Source organism: Pangasianodon hypophthalmus, chromosome 11 (genome assembly GCF_027358585.1).
Source record: "Pangasianodon hypophthalmus isolate fPanHyp1 chromosome 11, fPanHyp1.pri, whole genome shotgun sequence".
In the NCBI taxonomy this organism is placed as follows: Eukaryota; Metazoa; Chordata; class Actinopteri; order Siluriformes; family Pangasiidae; genus Pangasianodon; species Pangasianodon hypophthalmus.
Window position 1 is genome coordinate 23,401,704 of NC_069720.1, and position 18,908 is coordinate 23,420,611.

At 38.0% G+C, this 18,908-nt stretch overlaps 1 protein-coding gene across 6 annotated transcripts in view; it reads right to left on the reverse strand.

Annotated features, from left to right (window-relative positions):
* The window catches only part of camsap2a (calmodulin regulated spectrin-associated protein family, member 2a), a 35,821-nt gene extending 18,598 nt beyond the window's left edge, over window positions 1–17,223 (reverse strand). For 5 of the 6 annotated variants that reach the window (XM_026916424.3, XM_026916416.3, XM_026916405.3 and 2 more), the window contains exons 1-2: window positions 16,586–17,223; window positions 10,125–10,384 (exon numbers count right to left, since the gene is read on the reverse strand). In XM_026916424.3, coding sequence (XP_026772225.2) covers window positions 10,125–10,384; window positions 16,586–16,724 — 399 coding nt within the window. In that variant the 5' untranslated portion in view covers window positions 16,725–17,223. The remainder of the gene's footprint in view (window positions 1–10,124; window positions 10,385–16,585) is intronic. The other variant, XM_034308706.2, reaches the window with a different exon arrangement.
* Window positions 17,224–18,908: the final 1,685 nt, after the last annotated feature.

An 18,908-nucleotide genomic window follows, 5' to 3' on the forward strand; every position in this document is an offset into this window, starting at 1 on the left:
CTGGATCTCTCAGTCATCTAATAACATCCCAATACATATCTATGGTTCTGCCTTTGGTTTATCATTACAAATTATGAGGCACTTTACCACTTATCATTACCTCTTTCCACATCCATCATTACTCATGGGTGCAAGACATAATCCCACCCCCGCCCCATACTTCCACCACAAATTAAAAAGCTGTCTGTTTTCTCCGGGGCCCAGTGGGTACTGGCAGACACAGAAGGCTAAATGAAGCTAAATGAAGGCTAAGTGAAATTAGAGAAGTCTTGTTTAGCACACAGATCTGTGGTTTTCAGCTGAGGAGTAATTTATAGGAAACGCTACACTGAGCGAAGTGAGCACGATGAGGACAATATTGAGAATGGCATGCTGATCCGCTGGTAAATAAACTCAGCTGTTTCTTGCTCTTCTCTGAACAAGGACTAATATCTCAGAAATAGCTTCCCCTGCAGTGACAACAGCCTCCAAAATAAAACCCCACATAATAGACACAATATAAAAGGGATATAATAAGTTATGATGCGTCACTGTGAACATTTTTCATGTGACCTGTTTTAATTTTAATTTAGTATATGGTTGAGTTATGCATTAAGCATACAAATGGATGTAAAAGGTTGAGGCCACTAACAACTGTTTTTTTTTTTGTTTTAATAAAAGAAATCTATATACTATCAAAAAATTCAATTAGTCCATTTATTTTTCTAAAACAAGCCTATATTATTCTTAACTTATATAATTCCAAAAGGTCTTCTTGCTCTTCTAGACTGAAAACAGTTGTAATGTGTTAGTGCATAAAGCATAATGGACAATGTTGAGTCAGTAGCAAGGGTTAGTCACTAAGAGATGACAACAGTACAAACCAGTTATCATCTGAATTAAATATACGCCATTATAATAAATCACATGGTGTGAATTCAGGACAGATTTCAGATTTCAATTTGATTTTGATCTGCTCTCCCAACAGCTAAAAAGCTGTGTAATGTATTCTTAGACACAGATGTATGTGCGCAAAATGAAAGTGAGACTACTGATGCATTTTTAAAGGCAAAGAGTTGTCACGCCAAATACAGACTTTGTTTAGTTTAGTGCTGTTTACTGCTCTTTATATATTAGATTTTTAAATGTAGAAACAAAAATAATTTCTAGATATAAGTGCTGCAAAAAAGATGTTCTCGTGCAAACTGGACTTAATAAAATAAAAGACGTTGCCATTGTTTGAGAAGATTTCACGCAAGTAGCGATCATTGTGAAGGTGAAAGAGCTTCCTGAAGATCTCATGGACAACATTATAAAACATTCAAATGGAAAAGGTTACAGATCCATAGCAAAGACCTTAAACATCCCTGTCAGGACAACTGGTTTGACAATACGCAGGTGGAAAGTTCATGGAACCATCACTAATCGTCCCCGGACATGTGCACGATGCAAGATTTCACAACATGCTCTTAAATTAATAATACAGAAAGCAAGAAAAAAGTCAGCAGTCACTCGAAAAGAGTTGCAGGACAGCCTGAGAGCAGCAGGAAGAACAGTTACACAGAGAACAATAGGCAGTATAATCATCTCCATTCCGACACCTCATGCAAAATTCCTCGGGTAAAAAAAAGCACAAAGATGTAAGTCTAATATTATTACAGGAGCATTTAGACAAATCTTTTGGAACATTGTGGTTGAAACAATGATGAACACCCCTAATAATTCAGCTCATCATGTTTGCAGAAAGAAGGGTAGTGCATACGATCCCACGAACACCATACCCGCAGTGAAGCATGGGGGTGGGAGCATCGTGATAAGGAGCTGCTTCTCTGTAAACAGTACAGGGGCATCACATGTCATAGCAGGAATCATGAATGGAGTGATGTACCAGGACACAAATTTGAGGAGAGTTTAATCTCTTTGGCCAAGAAACTGAATCTGGCGTGAAGATGGATGTTTGTGCAAGACAACAACCCCAAACATACAGCCAAAATAACTCAAGACAAAAAGAAGGTGAAGGTGCTTGCATAGCCTGAGTTGAATCTTGGGGATCTGAAGGGCAAAAATTGAACCACAATGTGGCAAAAAGCTAATTAAGCTAATTACTTTTTACTGTAGATGTCTCAAAGCTGTAATTGCCAACAACAACTTTGCAACAAAATACTAATGCTGTTAATTTGTGCTGTCTGAATACTTGTTCCCCTATTTTCTATTTTCGCTTTTTTCATTTTTAAGACATCTTTGTTATGAATGCAAACTTTTTTTTGTTCGTATTTATAAGTACAAAGATACATGCACTGGAAGTATATTAACAAAAACACGAAACTGTCCATATACTTATTTCCCCCTCATTGTATATCATTGTATATCAGTGTCACCAGAAACAATGCTGCTGCTTTTGATGAAATTTGAGGATGGTTATGAGAGTTGCAAAAAAGACCCCAAATTTTTACACAGTTCAGTATAAAAAAGACCCTTTCTGAGGGCAAGTCACAAAAAAACACCTGACACTCACTGTAACATATGGATGTGGATGATTGTCTTTCTTTTTTGGGCTGTTTGAAGACGGATGGCATCAAGTACCAGGATATTTTAGTGCAAAACCTGGTTGCCTCTTCTAGGAGGTTAAGGTTTGACCATAGATGTATCTCTATATCTATATAGACTGACCCTAAACAATGCAGAAATAGTCGCAGCAAATACAAAATCAGTGTTTTGCAAGGCCCATTGCGGGTGTCATATTTGAACCTTATCAACAAACTGCGGTCTAAATTGACGGTCTAACCTTGTTAGTTATTACAGGAAAATCTTATTATCTTCATTATTGTCTTCAGGACAGACTTTGCCAAATGTTAATTCTAGGGGTGCCAATAATAATCAAATTATTATTATTAATAATAATAATAATAATAATAATAATAAAGAAAAAGAAGAAGAAATACATCGGATTTGAAAGAAAAATGTGTTAAAACTATACATTGTCATCATGTGTAAGTTTAATATATCACTCATTGCATGTCATTCCTTTTCATGGTGGGTGCCAATAATTCTGGAGTTGACGATATACCGTGAAAAGCAGCTTTAGCTGAGTTAGCAAAGTCCTTGTGAGTAATGGCGAGTGCTGACACTGCTATAAGTACAGAAAATTATGTCCCATTGTAATTTTTTTGTAAAATTGAGCGAGTGTGATAGGAATGGGGCTGACACTGCACACAGCATTTTAGATATCTGCCTCAGGCAGAGCAATAAGTCCACACACACACACACACACACACACACACTCATACACCAACACCAGTCGCCTGCCTCCTGAGTGTTGCCATGGCAATGTCTCTGCCACCTTATTCAGTCTGTCAATATGAAATATCAGGTTTTTTTTTTTTTTTTTTTTGAGCGCGCCGGCCCTTTAAGAAGCCGAGGCTCTCACTGCAGGATGCTGAAGCCTGAGGGGAAGGGATACCTCTTAAAGCCAAAGTCAGGAACTTGGAAAGCTGCTTTTATTTACAGGACATTTATTGCATATATCACAGGTTTCCAACCCTGGTCCTGGAGGACCCCTTGTCTTACACATATTAGTGTTTTCCCTTCTCTCAACACACATGATTCAATTAATTAACAGCACTGGAGCGGGTGTGTTTGAGCAGGGAAGACACTAAATATGTGCAGGACATGTGTCAATATGCAAATTCCAAATACTTATTCTACTAATGTAATAATTATGTCACATGGAGTTTCCAAATGCAGCACATCCTTTTGAATATGCTGCAGAATTTGAGAAAGTTGTGTAGTCTACTTACATTGTGAAAATCGAAGTTCTGCTTCTACGTTTTCATCATGAATCGGAGTCTAGAGTCTGTTAACAATTGCACTTAACAGTCACTGAAATGTAATTTAATTCAGCGCTACAAGCATATAAGCAGATACCAGCAGTGGCTCCTGACCATAGATTTTGGTGGGGTAGGAGGACATTAATAACGACTTAGCCTCAAACAAAATTAAATCGAGAGACTATCAATTCAATTCAATCTTATCTGTCTAGCGCTTTTAACAATGGCCATTGTCACAAAGCAGCTTTGCAGAAATATAGATATTCAGGATATAAGTTTTAAACTTATAAATTTATGCCTAATGAGCAAGACAGAGGCGACGGTGGCAGAGAAAAACTCCCTGAGACGACATGAGGAAGAAACCTTGAGAGGAACCAGACTCAAAAGGGATCCCATCCTCATCTGGGTGACACCAGATAGTGCGATTATAAATCATTTCCCTTCTATAATTGTGCACTACATGGTCAAAAAGTGCCATTGTGTAACCAGAAAATTCATTATAGTTTACACATGAAGTCTATTTTGTTATCAACTATTCATTGATGGAGACCCGAGTGCGAAACTGTTCGTGGAAATTGCAGTCCTAAAGCCGTCTTCATTGTTTCTAAGTGGCACCATCCTCAGTAATCTCACTGACCCTTAGGCTGTCCATTTGAGACCAACCTCAGCATCATTAATCAGCAAAATACACCTCAGACCTATTTCAGCAAAATACACCTCAGAAACCACACAAAATACCTGAAACTAGTCCAAAGATCTGGGAATCAGAAGATAGAGACATTTCTTTTTCTTGCCTTTGAGTGAGAAACAAGGATTCTGGGCATATTTCTGATGTACTGACATCATTCACTCCATAATCCCCCTTTCCCTCTTACAATTTTTGCAATATATTTTACAACAGAAATGAGTCTGTCCATCATAGACACACTGTCTGCATTGACACTTTTGAGGAAATTTATTATTTTTAATTCAGATTATATGCTATAAAACAAGATCGGAGTGTTTTGGATGCATATTTTAAATGAGCCTGATCTGGCAACCCCATCATTAATTGTCCTGTTTGTGCCCCCTCGTCCATAGAGCGAGCATGGGGCAGAAAAAATGTGCTCATATGGATACCTAAAGTGATTGCTGCAGTGCCTACTTTTGACCTCTAGGTGCAATTATAACTAAAATAACACGCAACGTCTAGAAATGAAAGGAAAATCGGCTTATCTATCATAAAACAACATTTTTTAAATCGTTGGTGACTCAAAATAGGTCATTAGCAATTCAGTGGAATTTAAAATGTATGGAATTATAAATCTGGACTTTATGAAGATTAATATTTGTTAAATATTACCCTACTCGCCCCTGTGGAAGAGCCGCCACTGGCAGATACTGTGATATACTGATAAGTATGATATAGAGTTGTACAATCATTTCAAAGATGGTCAACTTTTATGGTCATATCATATTGCATTAACAAAAGCTAACCTAGTTTAGGAAATATTACATAACATTCATATAATATATAATAGCTCAAATTAGTGCACAAGGCATTAGTGCATGCAGTTTTACTAACCACTAAAATAAAACCGAACAGAAGATCCAATAAGGACACCATTACATTTGATTTCACTCCCCTGGTGTCTTCAGCACAGATGCCAGGATAAATGTGTCTCTCGCAGGAAATAGGTCAATCAGAACGCCGCACTGGTTTCTGAATAATGCAGCAAGTTTTGTCTTGTGTGTGCTAAAATTAACCCACACCGGCAGACTTGGGCGAAATGTAGTGACTGACTGAGAGATGCTATAGTGCATTAAAGGAATTTTCATGCGTAACCTGCTAATGTTTACAGCATGGTAATGTGCACTGCTAGCATGTGAATCATATATCACGAATAATAATCCTCTGCAGTGTAAATATGACTGCTTTGAGTACACATGAGAGTATGGTCTCCATGGTGATGGAGGAATGTGAGGGAAGATGCTAATGATAGGGAAGATGCTCAGTAGATATTGCACACTATAGCTGAGGCATGGCATCTTCTGTACAGATATACAGAGAGGCACAACATCGCAATTCAATTCAGCAATTGCTCACAATGTCGTTTGTGAGACATAAGACCTGATATCACAGGTTTGCATGCTGTTTTTGACAGGTTTGGTCTTATTATCAGCTGCAACACATAGCCATCATGATTTCTGTGGACATTGTGTGCTCCACACAGACACACACACACATACACACACACACACACACACGGTTCTGTCCTCTTTATTCTCTGTTCCCAACAGACTCACGCTGTTTCCATCTATTATTAATAAGGATGCTGTTATAAACAGCCAGCTCTTCACCCAGCACTATGAATCTGTCTCACTCTGCGATGCAGACCCACGTCTGCACCTATGCTACGAGACACGTGTCTGCAAACCGACGGCACAAATACGCAAGCTGCGTCAATCATAGATTTTATACAGTAATCAAGTGCAAAATTTTCTGCATCTCCTCCACACAAAGCAAGCAGGTAAGAATCTGTTGATGTGTCGAGCGTCTTTAAAGGGGAAATCCACTAACAATTTCTACACGATTTACTTAATAAAAAGGAAACAGTCATTCAGACATCCTTTTAATTTACAGTCAGAACTAATGTACAGACAGGAACCATGGATTCAGAGCACTTAAAGCCTTTAAACTCTCCCTCATAATCAATTATTTCCAAAATGTTCCAGAGCCAGATCAGTCTGATGGCAATTGATTAATATTTCACTACGGCACTACTTCAAGGACATACTGTGTCTGGAGATGAGACAATCACAGCATCAGCAACAACATCATCAACAAAGAGCTTCCAGCCAAAAACAATAGTAGTGTAGTCATTAATAAAATTCATTCTGTCTACAGAACAGTACTTGGGAAAATAACCAAGACCAGAACTTTTCCCACGTTAGCCATCTTGCTTGAGAGCTTTTAACCCTTTAACAGCCACACGATGAAATTATTTTTATGTTAATTCTTACTAATTGGATCACATTCAACAGAATTTCATTTATTTATTTTCAAATTCACCCTTTAGATTAGGAGTTATGGACCAGTAGTACAGTTTTACTTTTGCAACTACGATTTTAATAAATTTTGACTGTAAACTTTTCCGAGTGCTTAGATCTAAAATTAGAATGAAAAGTTTTTTATGTATTTATGCTTCCACACACGCTAGACAGAATGAGGATGATTATCACCTTCTATATATATAAAAAAAAAATAATAAATACAACAAAATAAAATATACTACATATCCTACACACATTATTCTACATATTTTAATAAAAATCTCACAAAGGTTTAACCCGTAGCAGCTCGGGTTGTGAGCTTGCCTAGTTCATTGTTCTTTTTCTGTTAAATATCGAAAATAAACCCTGAGGACTGTGGTTCATGAGTGCAGGTTGCTCTGATACTGATTTTGATGTATCGTCATTTTCGTAATCTTTGTATGACAAGTTTTCTTGATAAAACATGCTCATGAAATTGCAGATAAATCTAGCTCACAGCTGACTGGCAGCTGGCAGTGAACTCCTTCTAAATCACGTCAGTTTAGAGACTTAGTGACTGTGCGGTAACACATTTTAACACAACTCATACATAAATACAGGGGCATGACTGTAATATTATACCTTCATAATGTGAAGAAGGAAAGTCAAAAAAAAGATATGTGTTTTATCTTTTTAATAACTTTTGACATTTTAGCTGGGTAACTTGAATGAGTATTAACATTGACGATATCAATGTCTGGTTTTTATGATGATTTCAAAGCTGTATTTCAAAAAAAATAAATGTATTATGTCAGAAACACACACTGTAATCCCTTGAGATAAAGGGAAAAGTTGGAGACAAATTCATGAACACTACATCTCGGAATTACAGTGATAAATGTGTGTAGCTGTGTGGTTGAGCCACCTGTTATTAATACAAGATGATTTATTTAATCTTAGTGATTTTGTCTTTAGTCTTCATTTAGGCCACAAGCAAAAGACTTGAACTTTAGCTCATTTTCTTGCGAGATACCAGGTACATCTTGGACTCTCAGTCATTGTTTCATTGGCATTGAAACGCAATATTAAATAAACAGACAATGTGACATTATGAATTAATAAAACATATACTACATACTACTAGCATATTAGCAATGGCTATGATCAGCAGTAAGCAGCAGCTGGAAGATTCCCCCAAATCTTTAATATCTGGTGTATATAAGCGCTTCGGCTTCCTAGTAATTATTTTTTTCATGCTGGTGGCCAGTGAGTGGTGGACTGAAACGTTACTAAATATGTTACGTTACTAAATGTTACTAAATCTGCTAAATATGAGCATAATACACTGTGGCGCTAATACCACAAACACGTCTGACATCACCCTTCACTAGACAAAAACACAAAGCTAATGAGCTAATGATTAATTAGCCAACATTTCTAATGTTTAATTAGGAAAACTAAGGCACACATTCAGGCAATGTTTATTTTTGCCGTATTGAAAATGTATGGAATCGAGATGCCACTGAATCGTATTGTATTAAATTTTGTGCATCCTTACACCCTTACTTTTAAACCAAATCAGAATATATAACCCAGATTTTTTTAATTGTTATAAAAAACACTGCTGATATCCATAACATGTCAGAAAAATGCATTGTGACATATTACGTCAAATGAATAAACATTAACATAAAACTAACAGTAATGGTGTCATTATTAGGCTCCTTTTAGTCCAATGTTGCAATGAGGCAGTCTAATCTAAAGTAGGCTCCATGTTGTGCACATTCTTCACCAGGCTGAGGATGTCACTTTCTATAATGAGGGCACGCTGAGTCCTTCAGGAACCTTCACAACTAAAATTACCCACTCCTGCTTCTTCAAAGGCCAGATTCTGCATTGCAACAAGACAAAAATAAGACAACGGGGAGGAGCAGCTACCTGTTTCTGTGAAGGGAAAATCTGGAATTTGTATAACATAAATTTGTTAGATGTTAATGTGTTTCTGGACTCTTTAGGGCATTTTCGATGGGCGGTTGCGTACGTGTCTGCTACTAAACCTGCACGTAACTGGAACATGTCCAATAGGGGGGAAAACATTACAAAATAATATCCAGCTGCAGCCAGAAGACTTCCAGTTGTAACTGCAGCCAAAGGTGGATCCACCAAGGATTAACCCGGGGGGGTGAATACTTATGTCAATGGCAAATGTCTGTTTGTTTACCTTTGTCTCACAATAATAGTACATATATATATATATATATATATATATATATATATATATATATATACACATGTATATAGATAGATATATATATATATAGATATAGATATAGTATGTAAAAGGTCAAAGGGTAAATATTTATGCAAGGCATTATGTATGTACAGTATGTATAGATAGATAGATAGATAGATAGATAGATGTTCCATAAGCCATAAGCACATGCAACTGATTCGGGGCTTACTGTTACACCTTCCCTTTGATCGTGATTCTTTTAGCTTTCAGTCGAATGTGTCTGCACACTTTGGTGTCTCGTTTTTTGCCATAGTGTTATCTATCTTCGCTAGCTCTGGTTAGTGGTGTTAAAATTCTTGTTTTGCTTTTTTTTTTTCCAGCACTTCGCGAAATTTGTCTCACATTAATCACATCACTGATCAGCTCGCTGATCATATCGGTACTTATAAAAGTAATATTGGCAGAATGGCTATTACATATTTTAGCCAAAAACTGGCCAATTCTGCTCTCTAATCGATCAATCCAACACTAAATGGCAAAAAAAAAGGTTAAAAAATGTTAACTTTATGTTATTAACTAAATCCAACACATTGAATTCAGTTAAAAAAAGAAATTAATAAAGCCAGAGGCACACCAAATGGCTTGAGAGTAATTATGTAGTATGTACTCACACAACAATGAGAACATTAGAGACAATCAGAAGGAAAATGCTGGTACTTATTATTAAACTGTTGTATAAAGGTAATCACAAAACATGGGACCGTGTATAATACACCATTACTGACGACTATGTACACAATGAATTCACATGTACACAGGATTTTTTTCCAGGTTTGAAATTACAGAAATGACACATGGTGTGTTAGGTGTACAATGTGTGTCATACTGGACTCTGTTTCTAAAAACAATACAATCAGTAGGCAGGTAGTTAAAAATTCTGGCACTGCGTCTTGATCTGTAGAGGGCAGGGTCTGTAGAAAACCTTATACGAACAGTTCTTGCATCTCCACATTCAAGTTATACACCAGAAGAGCACACAAACAGCACATTGTGAAAAAGAAAGTATCTCTCACCATCTGAATTGGTCTCATGGACAGGTCTCTCTCAGTGACCAGTCTCTCATGGACGGTCACATACAAGCCTTTTTGAGCCAGGGCCTGGATGACAGCGTCATGGCCCAGCAGTGGCTTGGCAGCATCGCTTTTGAGGATCAGACTGCCTGCGCGGCAGTACAGCTCGGCCGAGAGCAGCAGGTCGACCACCGGCGGCTTCACGTGCTCCTGCTCGTACTGATCTGTGTAAAATGGATCCTTCAGTTTGTCCGGGATGCTGTCTGGGAAGGCAAAGGAAGAGATAAGATAAGGAGAGATAAGCAGAGGAAACAGCAAGTCAAGTCAATATTACTGTAGAAGATAAAATAACAGTATTAGCCCTAATTGTTAGTTCTGCTAACAGGATGTCTGGATCTTGTAAATTGCCATGGAAATAAATAGCGGCACAGGAACTGATCCACCACCACCAACAACAACAACAACAACAACAACAACAACACCTCATAAGAGAGCCCATTACCTGTAAGAAAGATATCCATGAGGATTTACTGTATTTATGTCCTATTTCTACCATTGTACAATTCAATTTATTTACTTAGTTTTATCTACAGTATATTATTATTGTATATTGTTAATTAACTGTAGAGAGAGATTTGTATATTTCTATCATATTTCAAAAGACAAAAAAAAAAAATTAGTGTGAGTAATTCCTTGTTAATGCACACTATTACACTACTATTACACATAATAACATTGGCATAAATGAACAAAAAGCCCATATTTTGTAAACTGCAAATTGTAAAAGAATTGTTAAAGCTGAAATGTTATCATTCTGACAGACCTGGACATACTGTTCTAAATCCCACTGTTATGTGCAACCATGGAAATTTCACTGATTTGTTGGGACAAAAGATGAAGAAGGTAGGTCACTTTGAAGACAAAAGAAGGAGAAAACCTATAAGGGTTTCACAATCAGGTCAGTTCATAAGAATAACTTTAGAAGATACAAAGATGAAGATACCCTTTGAATTTGGATGAAGGCTAGAGTCCCCTGAACGTGAACTAACAGTCATGCAATGATTAGTTCTAAAGCCTGCATCCACTTTTCATAGTAACAGCAGATCTGAAAAGCTGAATTTTGCTCCCCAGTAAGAATGAGTAAAGAATGAGGTCACCAAAACCCACAGTGAGACACCATGAGCTACGCTATGCTATCTGGGGTAGACAATTAAAACTGTGATAATTCACTGTACGAGCAAGGTTATACATGTAGAGCTTTATAATCCATCAAAACCAACTAATGAATAAAATGTAATTGTTTTTCATTAAAAATCTAAACCAATACACACTTCAAGAACAAGCAGTGCATGATGACGATCAAAGGTGAGAGAGGAAGCACAAATATTGGAGTCATACTACATTTCTGCCTAAAAAAAAATCCTTGACCCTGTTTGAGCTCTGAAGTTTGAGCAACAGTACTTCTGATGTTGCATTAAAATCAATAAAAAAGCCAATGAACTAACACACAATCTGTGCAAGAAGGCTTGATTCTTGAAATGTGCTGTATGGCAGAGATAAGATGTCATTTATGTACAATGAGAGATTATGAGATTAATGAGGATATAAGCATCACTGTATTTGTTTATAATTTAGTTAGTAAGGAGACTAGCCTGTCTCCATGACTTGTGCCCTGTGATTCATTTCAGATATCAACAAAACATATAATATTCCCACAAGCATCAACTGTAAGTCATGGAATAATAAAAACCCACACACGTATCATAGCTTATGTAGCTAGTGCTAAAGACACACACGGTTTTGGTCTGTGGTACTGGCACTGTACTGGCACAACAGTGTTACTACTTGGTTGGAGAAGTGAAAGAACTTGCTCACATTTAAAATATCAATCAATTAGGATTGTGCCATTACTGATAACTAAATGGTCAAGCCAGATTGAAACAGTGGACTATAAACCATCTAAATGGCAGGTTTACATTTTACATCTCATAAGGAGGTTCAATGTGTCAGGTTTTTGACTTAGCCAAGTTCAATAGAGATCTGAACCAACAGTGAATGCTTGCCAGATGAACTACTAAATATGTGAAACATCCTAAATTCAACAATGCTGTGCTCTTAACGACGGGAATTTTATTATATCATCATGTGACCACACGACAAACATTGAAGATTAAAATTTTGCTCTTCTCAAACATAGGTGTCACTTTTTCACAAACTAGTTTCTGTTCAAAGCTTCCATGGTTCATTCATTCATCTATCCATCCGTCCATCTTCAGTAACTGCCTCATCTAAAATATGCACATAAACATGCACGTAAAAGCGAAGTCTAGGTCTCAAGAGGATTTAAAGTATATTAGGATGCATCTGATCAATTTTGCTTGAGATGATACGGTAACTTGGGCAAGCAAACTGCACTCCCCAGTAGCAGACATCAGTGGATGGTCTCCAGGTTAGAAAATCTGTCTTTCAAAACCAAAAGCTTTAGCACACCTACATTTGAGTTCAAGGTCAAGTCAGCATGAAAAACTGAAGAACTGTCTAAATGCCATGTGTACCTAGCTGCCTGTACATCTTATTCCCTGAAAAACAAAGAAAGCATCTCGTAACACACAACACACCGAACCCTGAGGTGGACGATCTACAACAGGAGCAGACCACATCAGGTTTCACTCCTGTCAGCCTAGAACAGGAATCTGAGGCTACAGGGGGCACTGGTCTCTTTTCAATCTTCAGCTGTCCAGGTTCGATGAGTGTGTGCCCACTGTAGCTTCAGATTCGTGTTCTTGGCTGACAGGAGTGGAAACTGATGTGGTCTGCTGCTGTTTGACCTGAGAGTTTGATGTGTTCTTCTCTGCGATGCTTTTCTGCTCACCATGGTTGTAAAGAGTGGTTATTGGAGTTACTATAAACTTCCTGTCAACTTACTGCTCAAACCAGTCTGGATATTCTCTGCCACTCACTGGATGTTTTCTTTGTAAACTCCTGAGACTGTTGTGTGTGTGAAAATCCCAGGAGATCAGCAGTTTCTGAAATACTCAAACCAACAACCATGCCAAGTCACTGAGATCACATTTTTCTCCATTCTGATATTTAATGTGAACATTATCTGCATGATTGTATGCCTTGCGTTGCTGCTACATGATTGGCTGATTAGATACTTGCAGAAATGAGTAGATGTCCTAATAAATAGTCCTAAGTACTAATAAATACTACTTACTTATTTGAGTTTTTCATGTGCACATGGGAATAATACCTAGATGCTGTATATAACTTCACGCGGTGACTCTTCACACAGTCACGTAGCGTTTCGATGACTGTTTCTTTTTAATGGTGTATGATTTGTCATTATTTTAAATAACAGTAGTATTACAAATCATGTAATAATGATTTCTCATCTTAAAGGACATATTCACATAGCATACTGATCCACTGGCAGAGGGACCACCAGTCACGAGTTAGTAGTTTTCCCTTGTATCATACAAATATTCTCCTGATCCACTTATCATTTTAACTCATTTTATGACAGAGTTATCCTCTAAATCCGCTTCTCCTTTGTAAGTACTAATGAACAGAAAGATTTTGATGCTGCTGTTATTGTGGGAAGTTGAGGTGGTGTGAAACCAGCCAGATGGATACACACTGGTGGCACATTGAGAGCTCATTCTGTTAAATTACGTAAGAAAAATCCAACAAAACGCCCACAAAACACCCAGTTTTTCCCACTGGATTATGTCAGAAGAGAGATTCGTCAATCTGACGGACTACCAAGCATCATTATTACACAAATACAGAGATATAGTGAATTCGTATTATTTAATTCAGTTCAGGATGGTTTCATCTAACGTACAGATTGTATAAGACAGATTGTTCTATAGGTTTAAAGACAAGCTGTGTAGTGATTTTGACTTGCTGAGACTGTAAGATGTCTGAAAACGAAAAGAGTATAGAAAACAACATAAACAGACTGTATATTAAATATGGGTTTAAACTGCATTATGTCTGAGAAACATCTAAAACAAAACCGAAACACTAAACTGCACAGAAATATCATGCCAGAAGTGTGTCATTATTGTATTGAATGGTTAAATGTGTACATTTTATAAGGTGTAGGCTAACAGTGAACCTGAATAAGCGCAGTGACTAAGTGACCTGAGCAGGTGAAAATATAGAAAGCTCAATATGTCCTCATCTACTTTCAATGTATTGGAAATGGAAATACAGTTAATTTATTATAAACAGACACATAGATTTTATAAAACTCCCCACTGCGCACTCCAAATCAAACTTACGGCTGATAATTAACATTCCAAATGGTCCTCAAATGCTACTGGTACCTCTGTTCATGGATTCTGCAACCCTGTTGTCCTGTCTTTTAGAAAGAGACAGTGCTATATCTTCAGTATTGGTCTTAATAGATATCCTTTTGCTGCAAAGGGCCACAGCCAGGCTACATCACGCAGGAGCAACCTACCACTGCAGAATCTTTGTCTAAGGTGATTTACTTATTTAATTGCGTGCGTCTCTATACATAACCTATACTCTACATATACTGTACATTCCCTACAGTTTCAGTATGCCTTTGACAAAAGAAGAACGTATTGAAATCATGTTCATGGCTGGATTGGGAAGCTGTCACAAGGTTGCAATGGACGTTAACAGGAAACATGGCAAGCACATCATCGATACATTTTGAACAGGATGATCGATGTAAATTATTATTATTTTGTCTTCTGGGAAACATATAAATGTCTTATGGAGCTTTTGAAAGGCAGTGCTAAATGAAAAAAATAAGATCTTTAAACTAACAATTTACACCGATCATCCTGTTCAAAAGTTTACACTCCCCTGGCTCTTAATGTATCATGTTGCCTTCTTGAGCATCAGTGAATGTTTGGGCCTTTTGTAATAGTTGTGTACGAGACCCTCAGTTGTCCTCAGTGTGAAAAGATGGACCTCAGCATCATATAGCCGCTGCTGGAAAGGGGTCAAATATACAGAAGATGCTGGAAAAGCAGAGAATGTGCAGGAGCTGGAGGATTTTTCTGAAGAACAGCAGGCAGTGTAACTGCTCAGGACAAACAAGGGCCTCATGAACAACTATCACAAAACATAAAAACAGTCGTTGCTCATCCAGTATTAAGAATCAAGTGTGTGTAAACTTTTGAACTGGTTAATTTGTGTAAATTCAGTTATTATTGTGTTTTGTGGACTGTATGTAAATATCCGTTATGTTAAATAGCTTATTCAGGGCAGTACTAAATAAAAAACCAAATGCAATTTATATGATCTCTCTTATTTTTTTTTAATTATTAACATTTTACAGATTCTGCAAGGTGTATGTAAACTTATGACCCCAACTGTGTGTATGTGTGTGTATATATATATATATATATATATATATATATATATATATATATATATATATATATATATATATATATGTATTAGGGTTGCACGATATTGAAGAAAAACACGATATGCCATAACACGTTAAACAATGCGATATGCGTCAGTGTGTAAAATCAATTTAATTTATATTTGTATACATTTATATATTTAAAAATTGAAAATGACATTACCAACATACATGTTTCATGTTCTCTTGAGGAAAAGAAAGCATTCTCTGCTATCTGTGTCGCCCTAAAACTTTTGGTAAAACTTTTTGGAGTATTAAGATCATTCGGTTATCGCACGCCCTTGCGATATGCATATTGCGATATTTACATCTGTGATATTTTGGTCATTTTGATATATTGTGCACCCCTAATATATACATATACATATTACATATATATATATATATATATATATATATACACACATATATATGGATAGAGAGTCGGACTTGCAACCCGAAGGTGAACCTAAAGGTTGTGGGTTCGAGTCGTCCAGCAGGGATTGTAGGAGGGGGAGTGAATGACCAGCGCTCGCTCCCACCCTCAATACCACGACTGAGGTGAGACCCTTGACCAAGGCACCGAACCCCCAACTGCTCCCCGGGCGCCGCAGCAAAAAAAAAAAACTACTGTGTGTGTGCACTTGGATGGGTTAAATGCAGAGCACAAATTCTGAGTATGGGTCACCAAGTCACTTCACTTCACTTCATATACATATATATATACATACATACATACATATGGCATTTTGTTAGATACACATACATACATACACACATTATATATACACCAGCATAATAACATACACACACACACACACACACACACACACACATATATATATATATATATATATATATATATATATATATATATATATATATATATGTGTGTGTGTGTGTGTGTGTGTGTTATTATGCTGGTGTCTGTCAATATTTTGGGCTGCCAAACAGAGCCCTATGTATCAGGCATTACACTCCTCCATTACCCCAGTTATTTCTCGAGCAGGATGATGAGACAAAAAGAGAAAGGGAGAGGTGTCAGGGAAAAGGAAAGGACGCCACCTACCTGTACCAAAGGCTTTGGCCACGAGCCATGTGAGGCTCGCGCGGATTTTAGCTCTGTTAAAATCATAATGGTCAAAAGATTTGATTGCAGGAACAATGAAAGTGTTTTTCCAGGGGCTGGCCTGGCTCAGGTCCCCCATGTCCTGTAGCAGCGGCAGGGAGAGCGGCAGCGGCGGCAGCGGCAGGGAGAGCGGCAGTGGCTGTAGCAGCGCTTCACAGCTCCGGGGCGGCCGATGACATCCTCCCGCAGGAATTCAGCGCTCAGAAATGATTCAGTGCGTCTGGCCTGGATCTCCTGCTCACTGTCTCACATCCCAGGACCTGTCGCTCGACCCCGGGCGGGATTTCTCTAAGCACACGCGGGGTGAATAGAGAGAAAAGTGGGGTACAGCCCTAACATTTCCATCCACTCAGATAGCGGATCCCTCTTAAAGCAACACCATGCTGCTGGCTCATTCAGAACAAAACACACACACACACACCTTCACAAACAGCAGATTGTCGTCTGAATGAACCCGAAATGCCCTTTCAGATCCCAACAGAGGCGCTGGAACTGATTTACACTCTTCCCTCCTCCTCCGGTCTATTCATCCACGCTTTACTGCTGTTTTCCAGCCCTGCCGTCTCTCTGAGGAGCTCCCTGACTGCGCATGCGCGCTCCGCCCAACATGCCCACAGAGCCCTTTATTTATTTATTTATTTATTTATTAAAGAGCACGGGAAGATACAGAATGACAATATGTTATATCCCAGGCAGCAAGAAAGGATTGTAATGTTGTTTCCTTCTGAAAAAATTCAGTTTTCACAGCTTAGAAGAAATGAAATGAAATGGATGTAAAGTTTTCCACTGTAGTCCACAAGAAAAAGATTAAAAAGCAGAGGCTTAAGATTTTTTTAAACTTAAGATTCATTAACTCTTTTTTACCAAAAGCCTGTTTTGGGTGTGTCTGTGGTCAGCATTGAATGTATTTGTGACCTCACACTCCACAGTAGTGATTATTGGCTCAGAGGTATGAGGCAACACTGCTAACCACTAAGCCACCGTGCCCCCTACTTTAGTTATATTATAAATAAAATTTATAAAAGATGGTATTAGGACAAGAAATTAGGCAACATAGCCACACAGCGCAGTAGTAGAATAGAGATTGGCACTGGGAGTACAGTATATAAATGCACAAAGGGCATAAATTATGACTTCAACCTCAACCATATCATCACACCCCTCACATCCCTTCAGCTAAACACAGCGTCATGATACTCTATACACAGAAACCCAACAATCCCTGACTAATCTTATAACAGACTTGTGGCAAGGGTTAAGTAAAAAAAAAAAAAAATCAGACTCTTCTTAAACCATGAATTACACTTTCATATTTCAAAGAGATATCAGGAATCATACCCCAAAAAAACAATGTCCAAAATGTTCCTCCAGAGAGTCTCAGTATACTCACAATACCAGAACAACCTCAGATTGGAGATCACAGAAGGAGCAATTTACATCAAACTCATCAGAAATAAATCTCTGTAGGGTAGCACCGATGTATCATTTTATAAGACACTTCTTTAATTATTTCTTCCGTTTTCTGTACTTCATCCTACACAGGGTTGTGGGGAGCCTGGAGTCTATCCCAGGGGACGCGGGGCACAAGGCAGAGGACACCCCGACCCATCACAGGGCACAATCACACACACAACAGACAATTTAGAGATGCCAGTCAGCCTGCAACACATGTCTTTGGACTGGGGGGAGGAAACCGGAGTACCCAGAGGAAACCCCCGAAGCACAGGGAGAACATGCAAACTCCACACACACCCGGAGGAGACGGGAATCGGGAACAAGGAGACGGGGATCGAACGAGGCACCAGTGCTAACCACTAAGCCACCGTGCCCCTTACGATAGTTACATTATAAATACAAATTTATAAAAGATGGTATTAGGACAAGAGGCAACATACCCACAAAGCGCAGTAGTAGAATAAAGATCGGCACTGAGAGTACAGTATATAAATGCAGACGGAGCATAAATTACAACTTAACCTCAACCATATCATCAGTTACTGCCATGTAGAGGAATGGGCCTGTTGATCTTCAGCTCGAAATTGAATCGATATGAATATGTGCACTGAAATATTTTCTCTCAATCCTTCTCATTTCATGTTTTGTAGCTCTGTCTGCTTCCATGACACAGTAAAGAGATTAGTATTTTGTTTTGTTTTGTTTTTACTTTGCCAAAATGTCTATGAAATGCTATAGCACTACAGATATGTGGTCTTGTGTTTTGTGGTTTGTTTTCTGGCACGAACTCCAACACCCAGGATTCCAA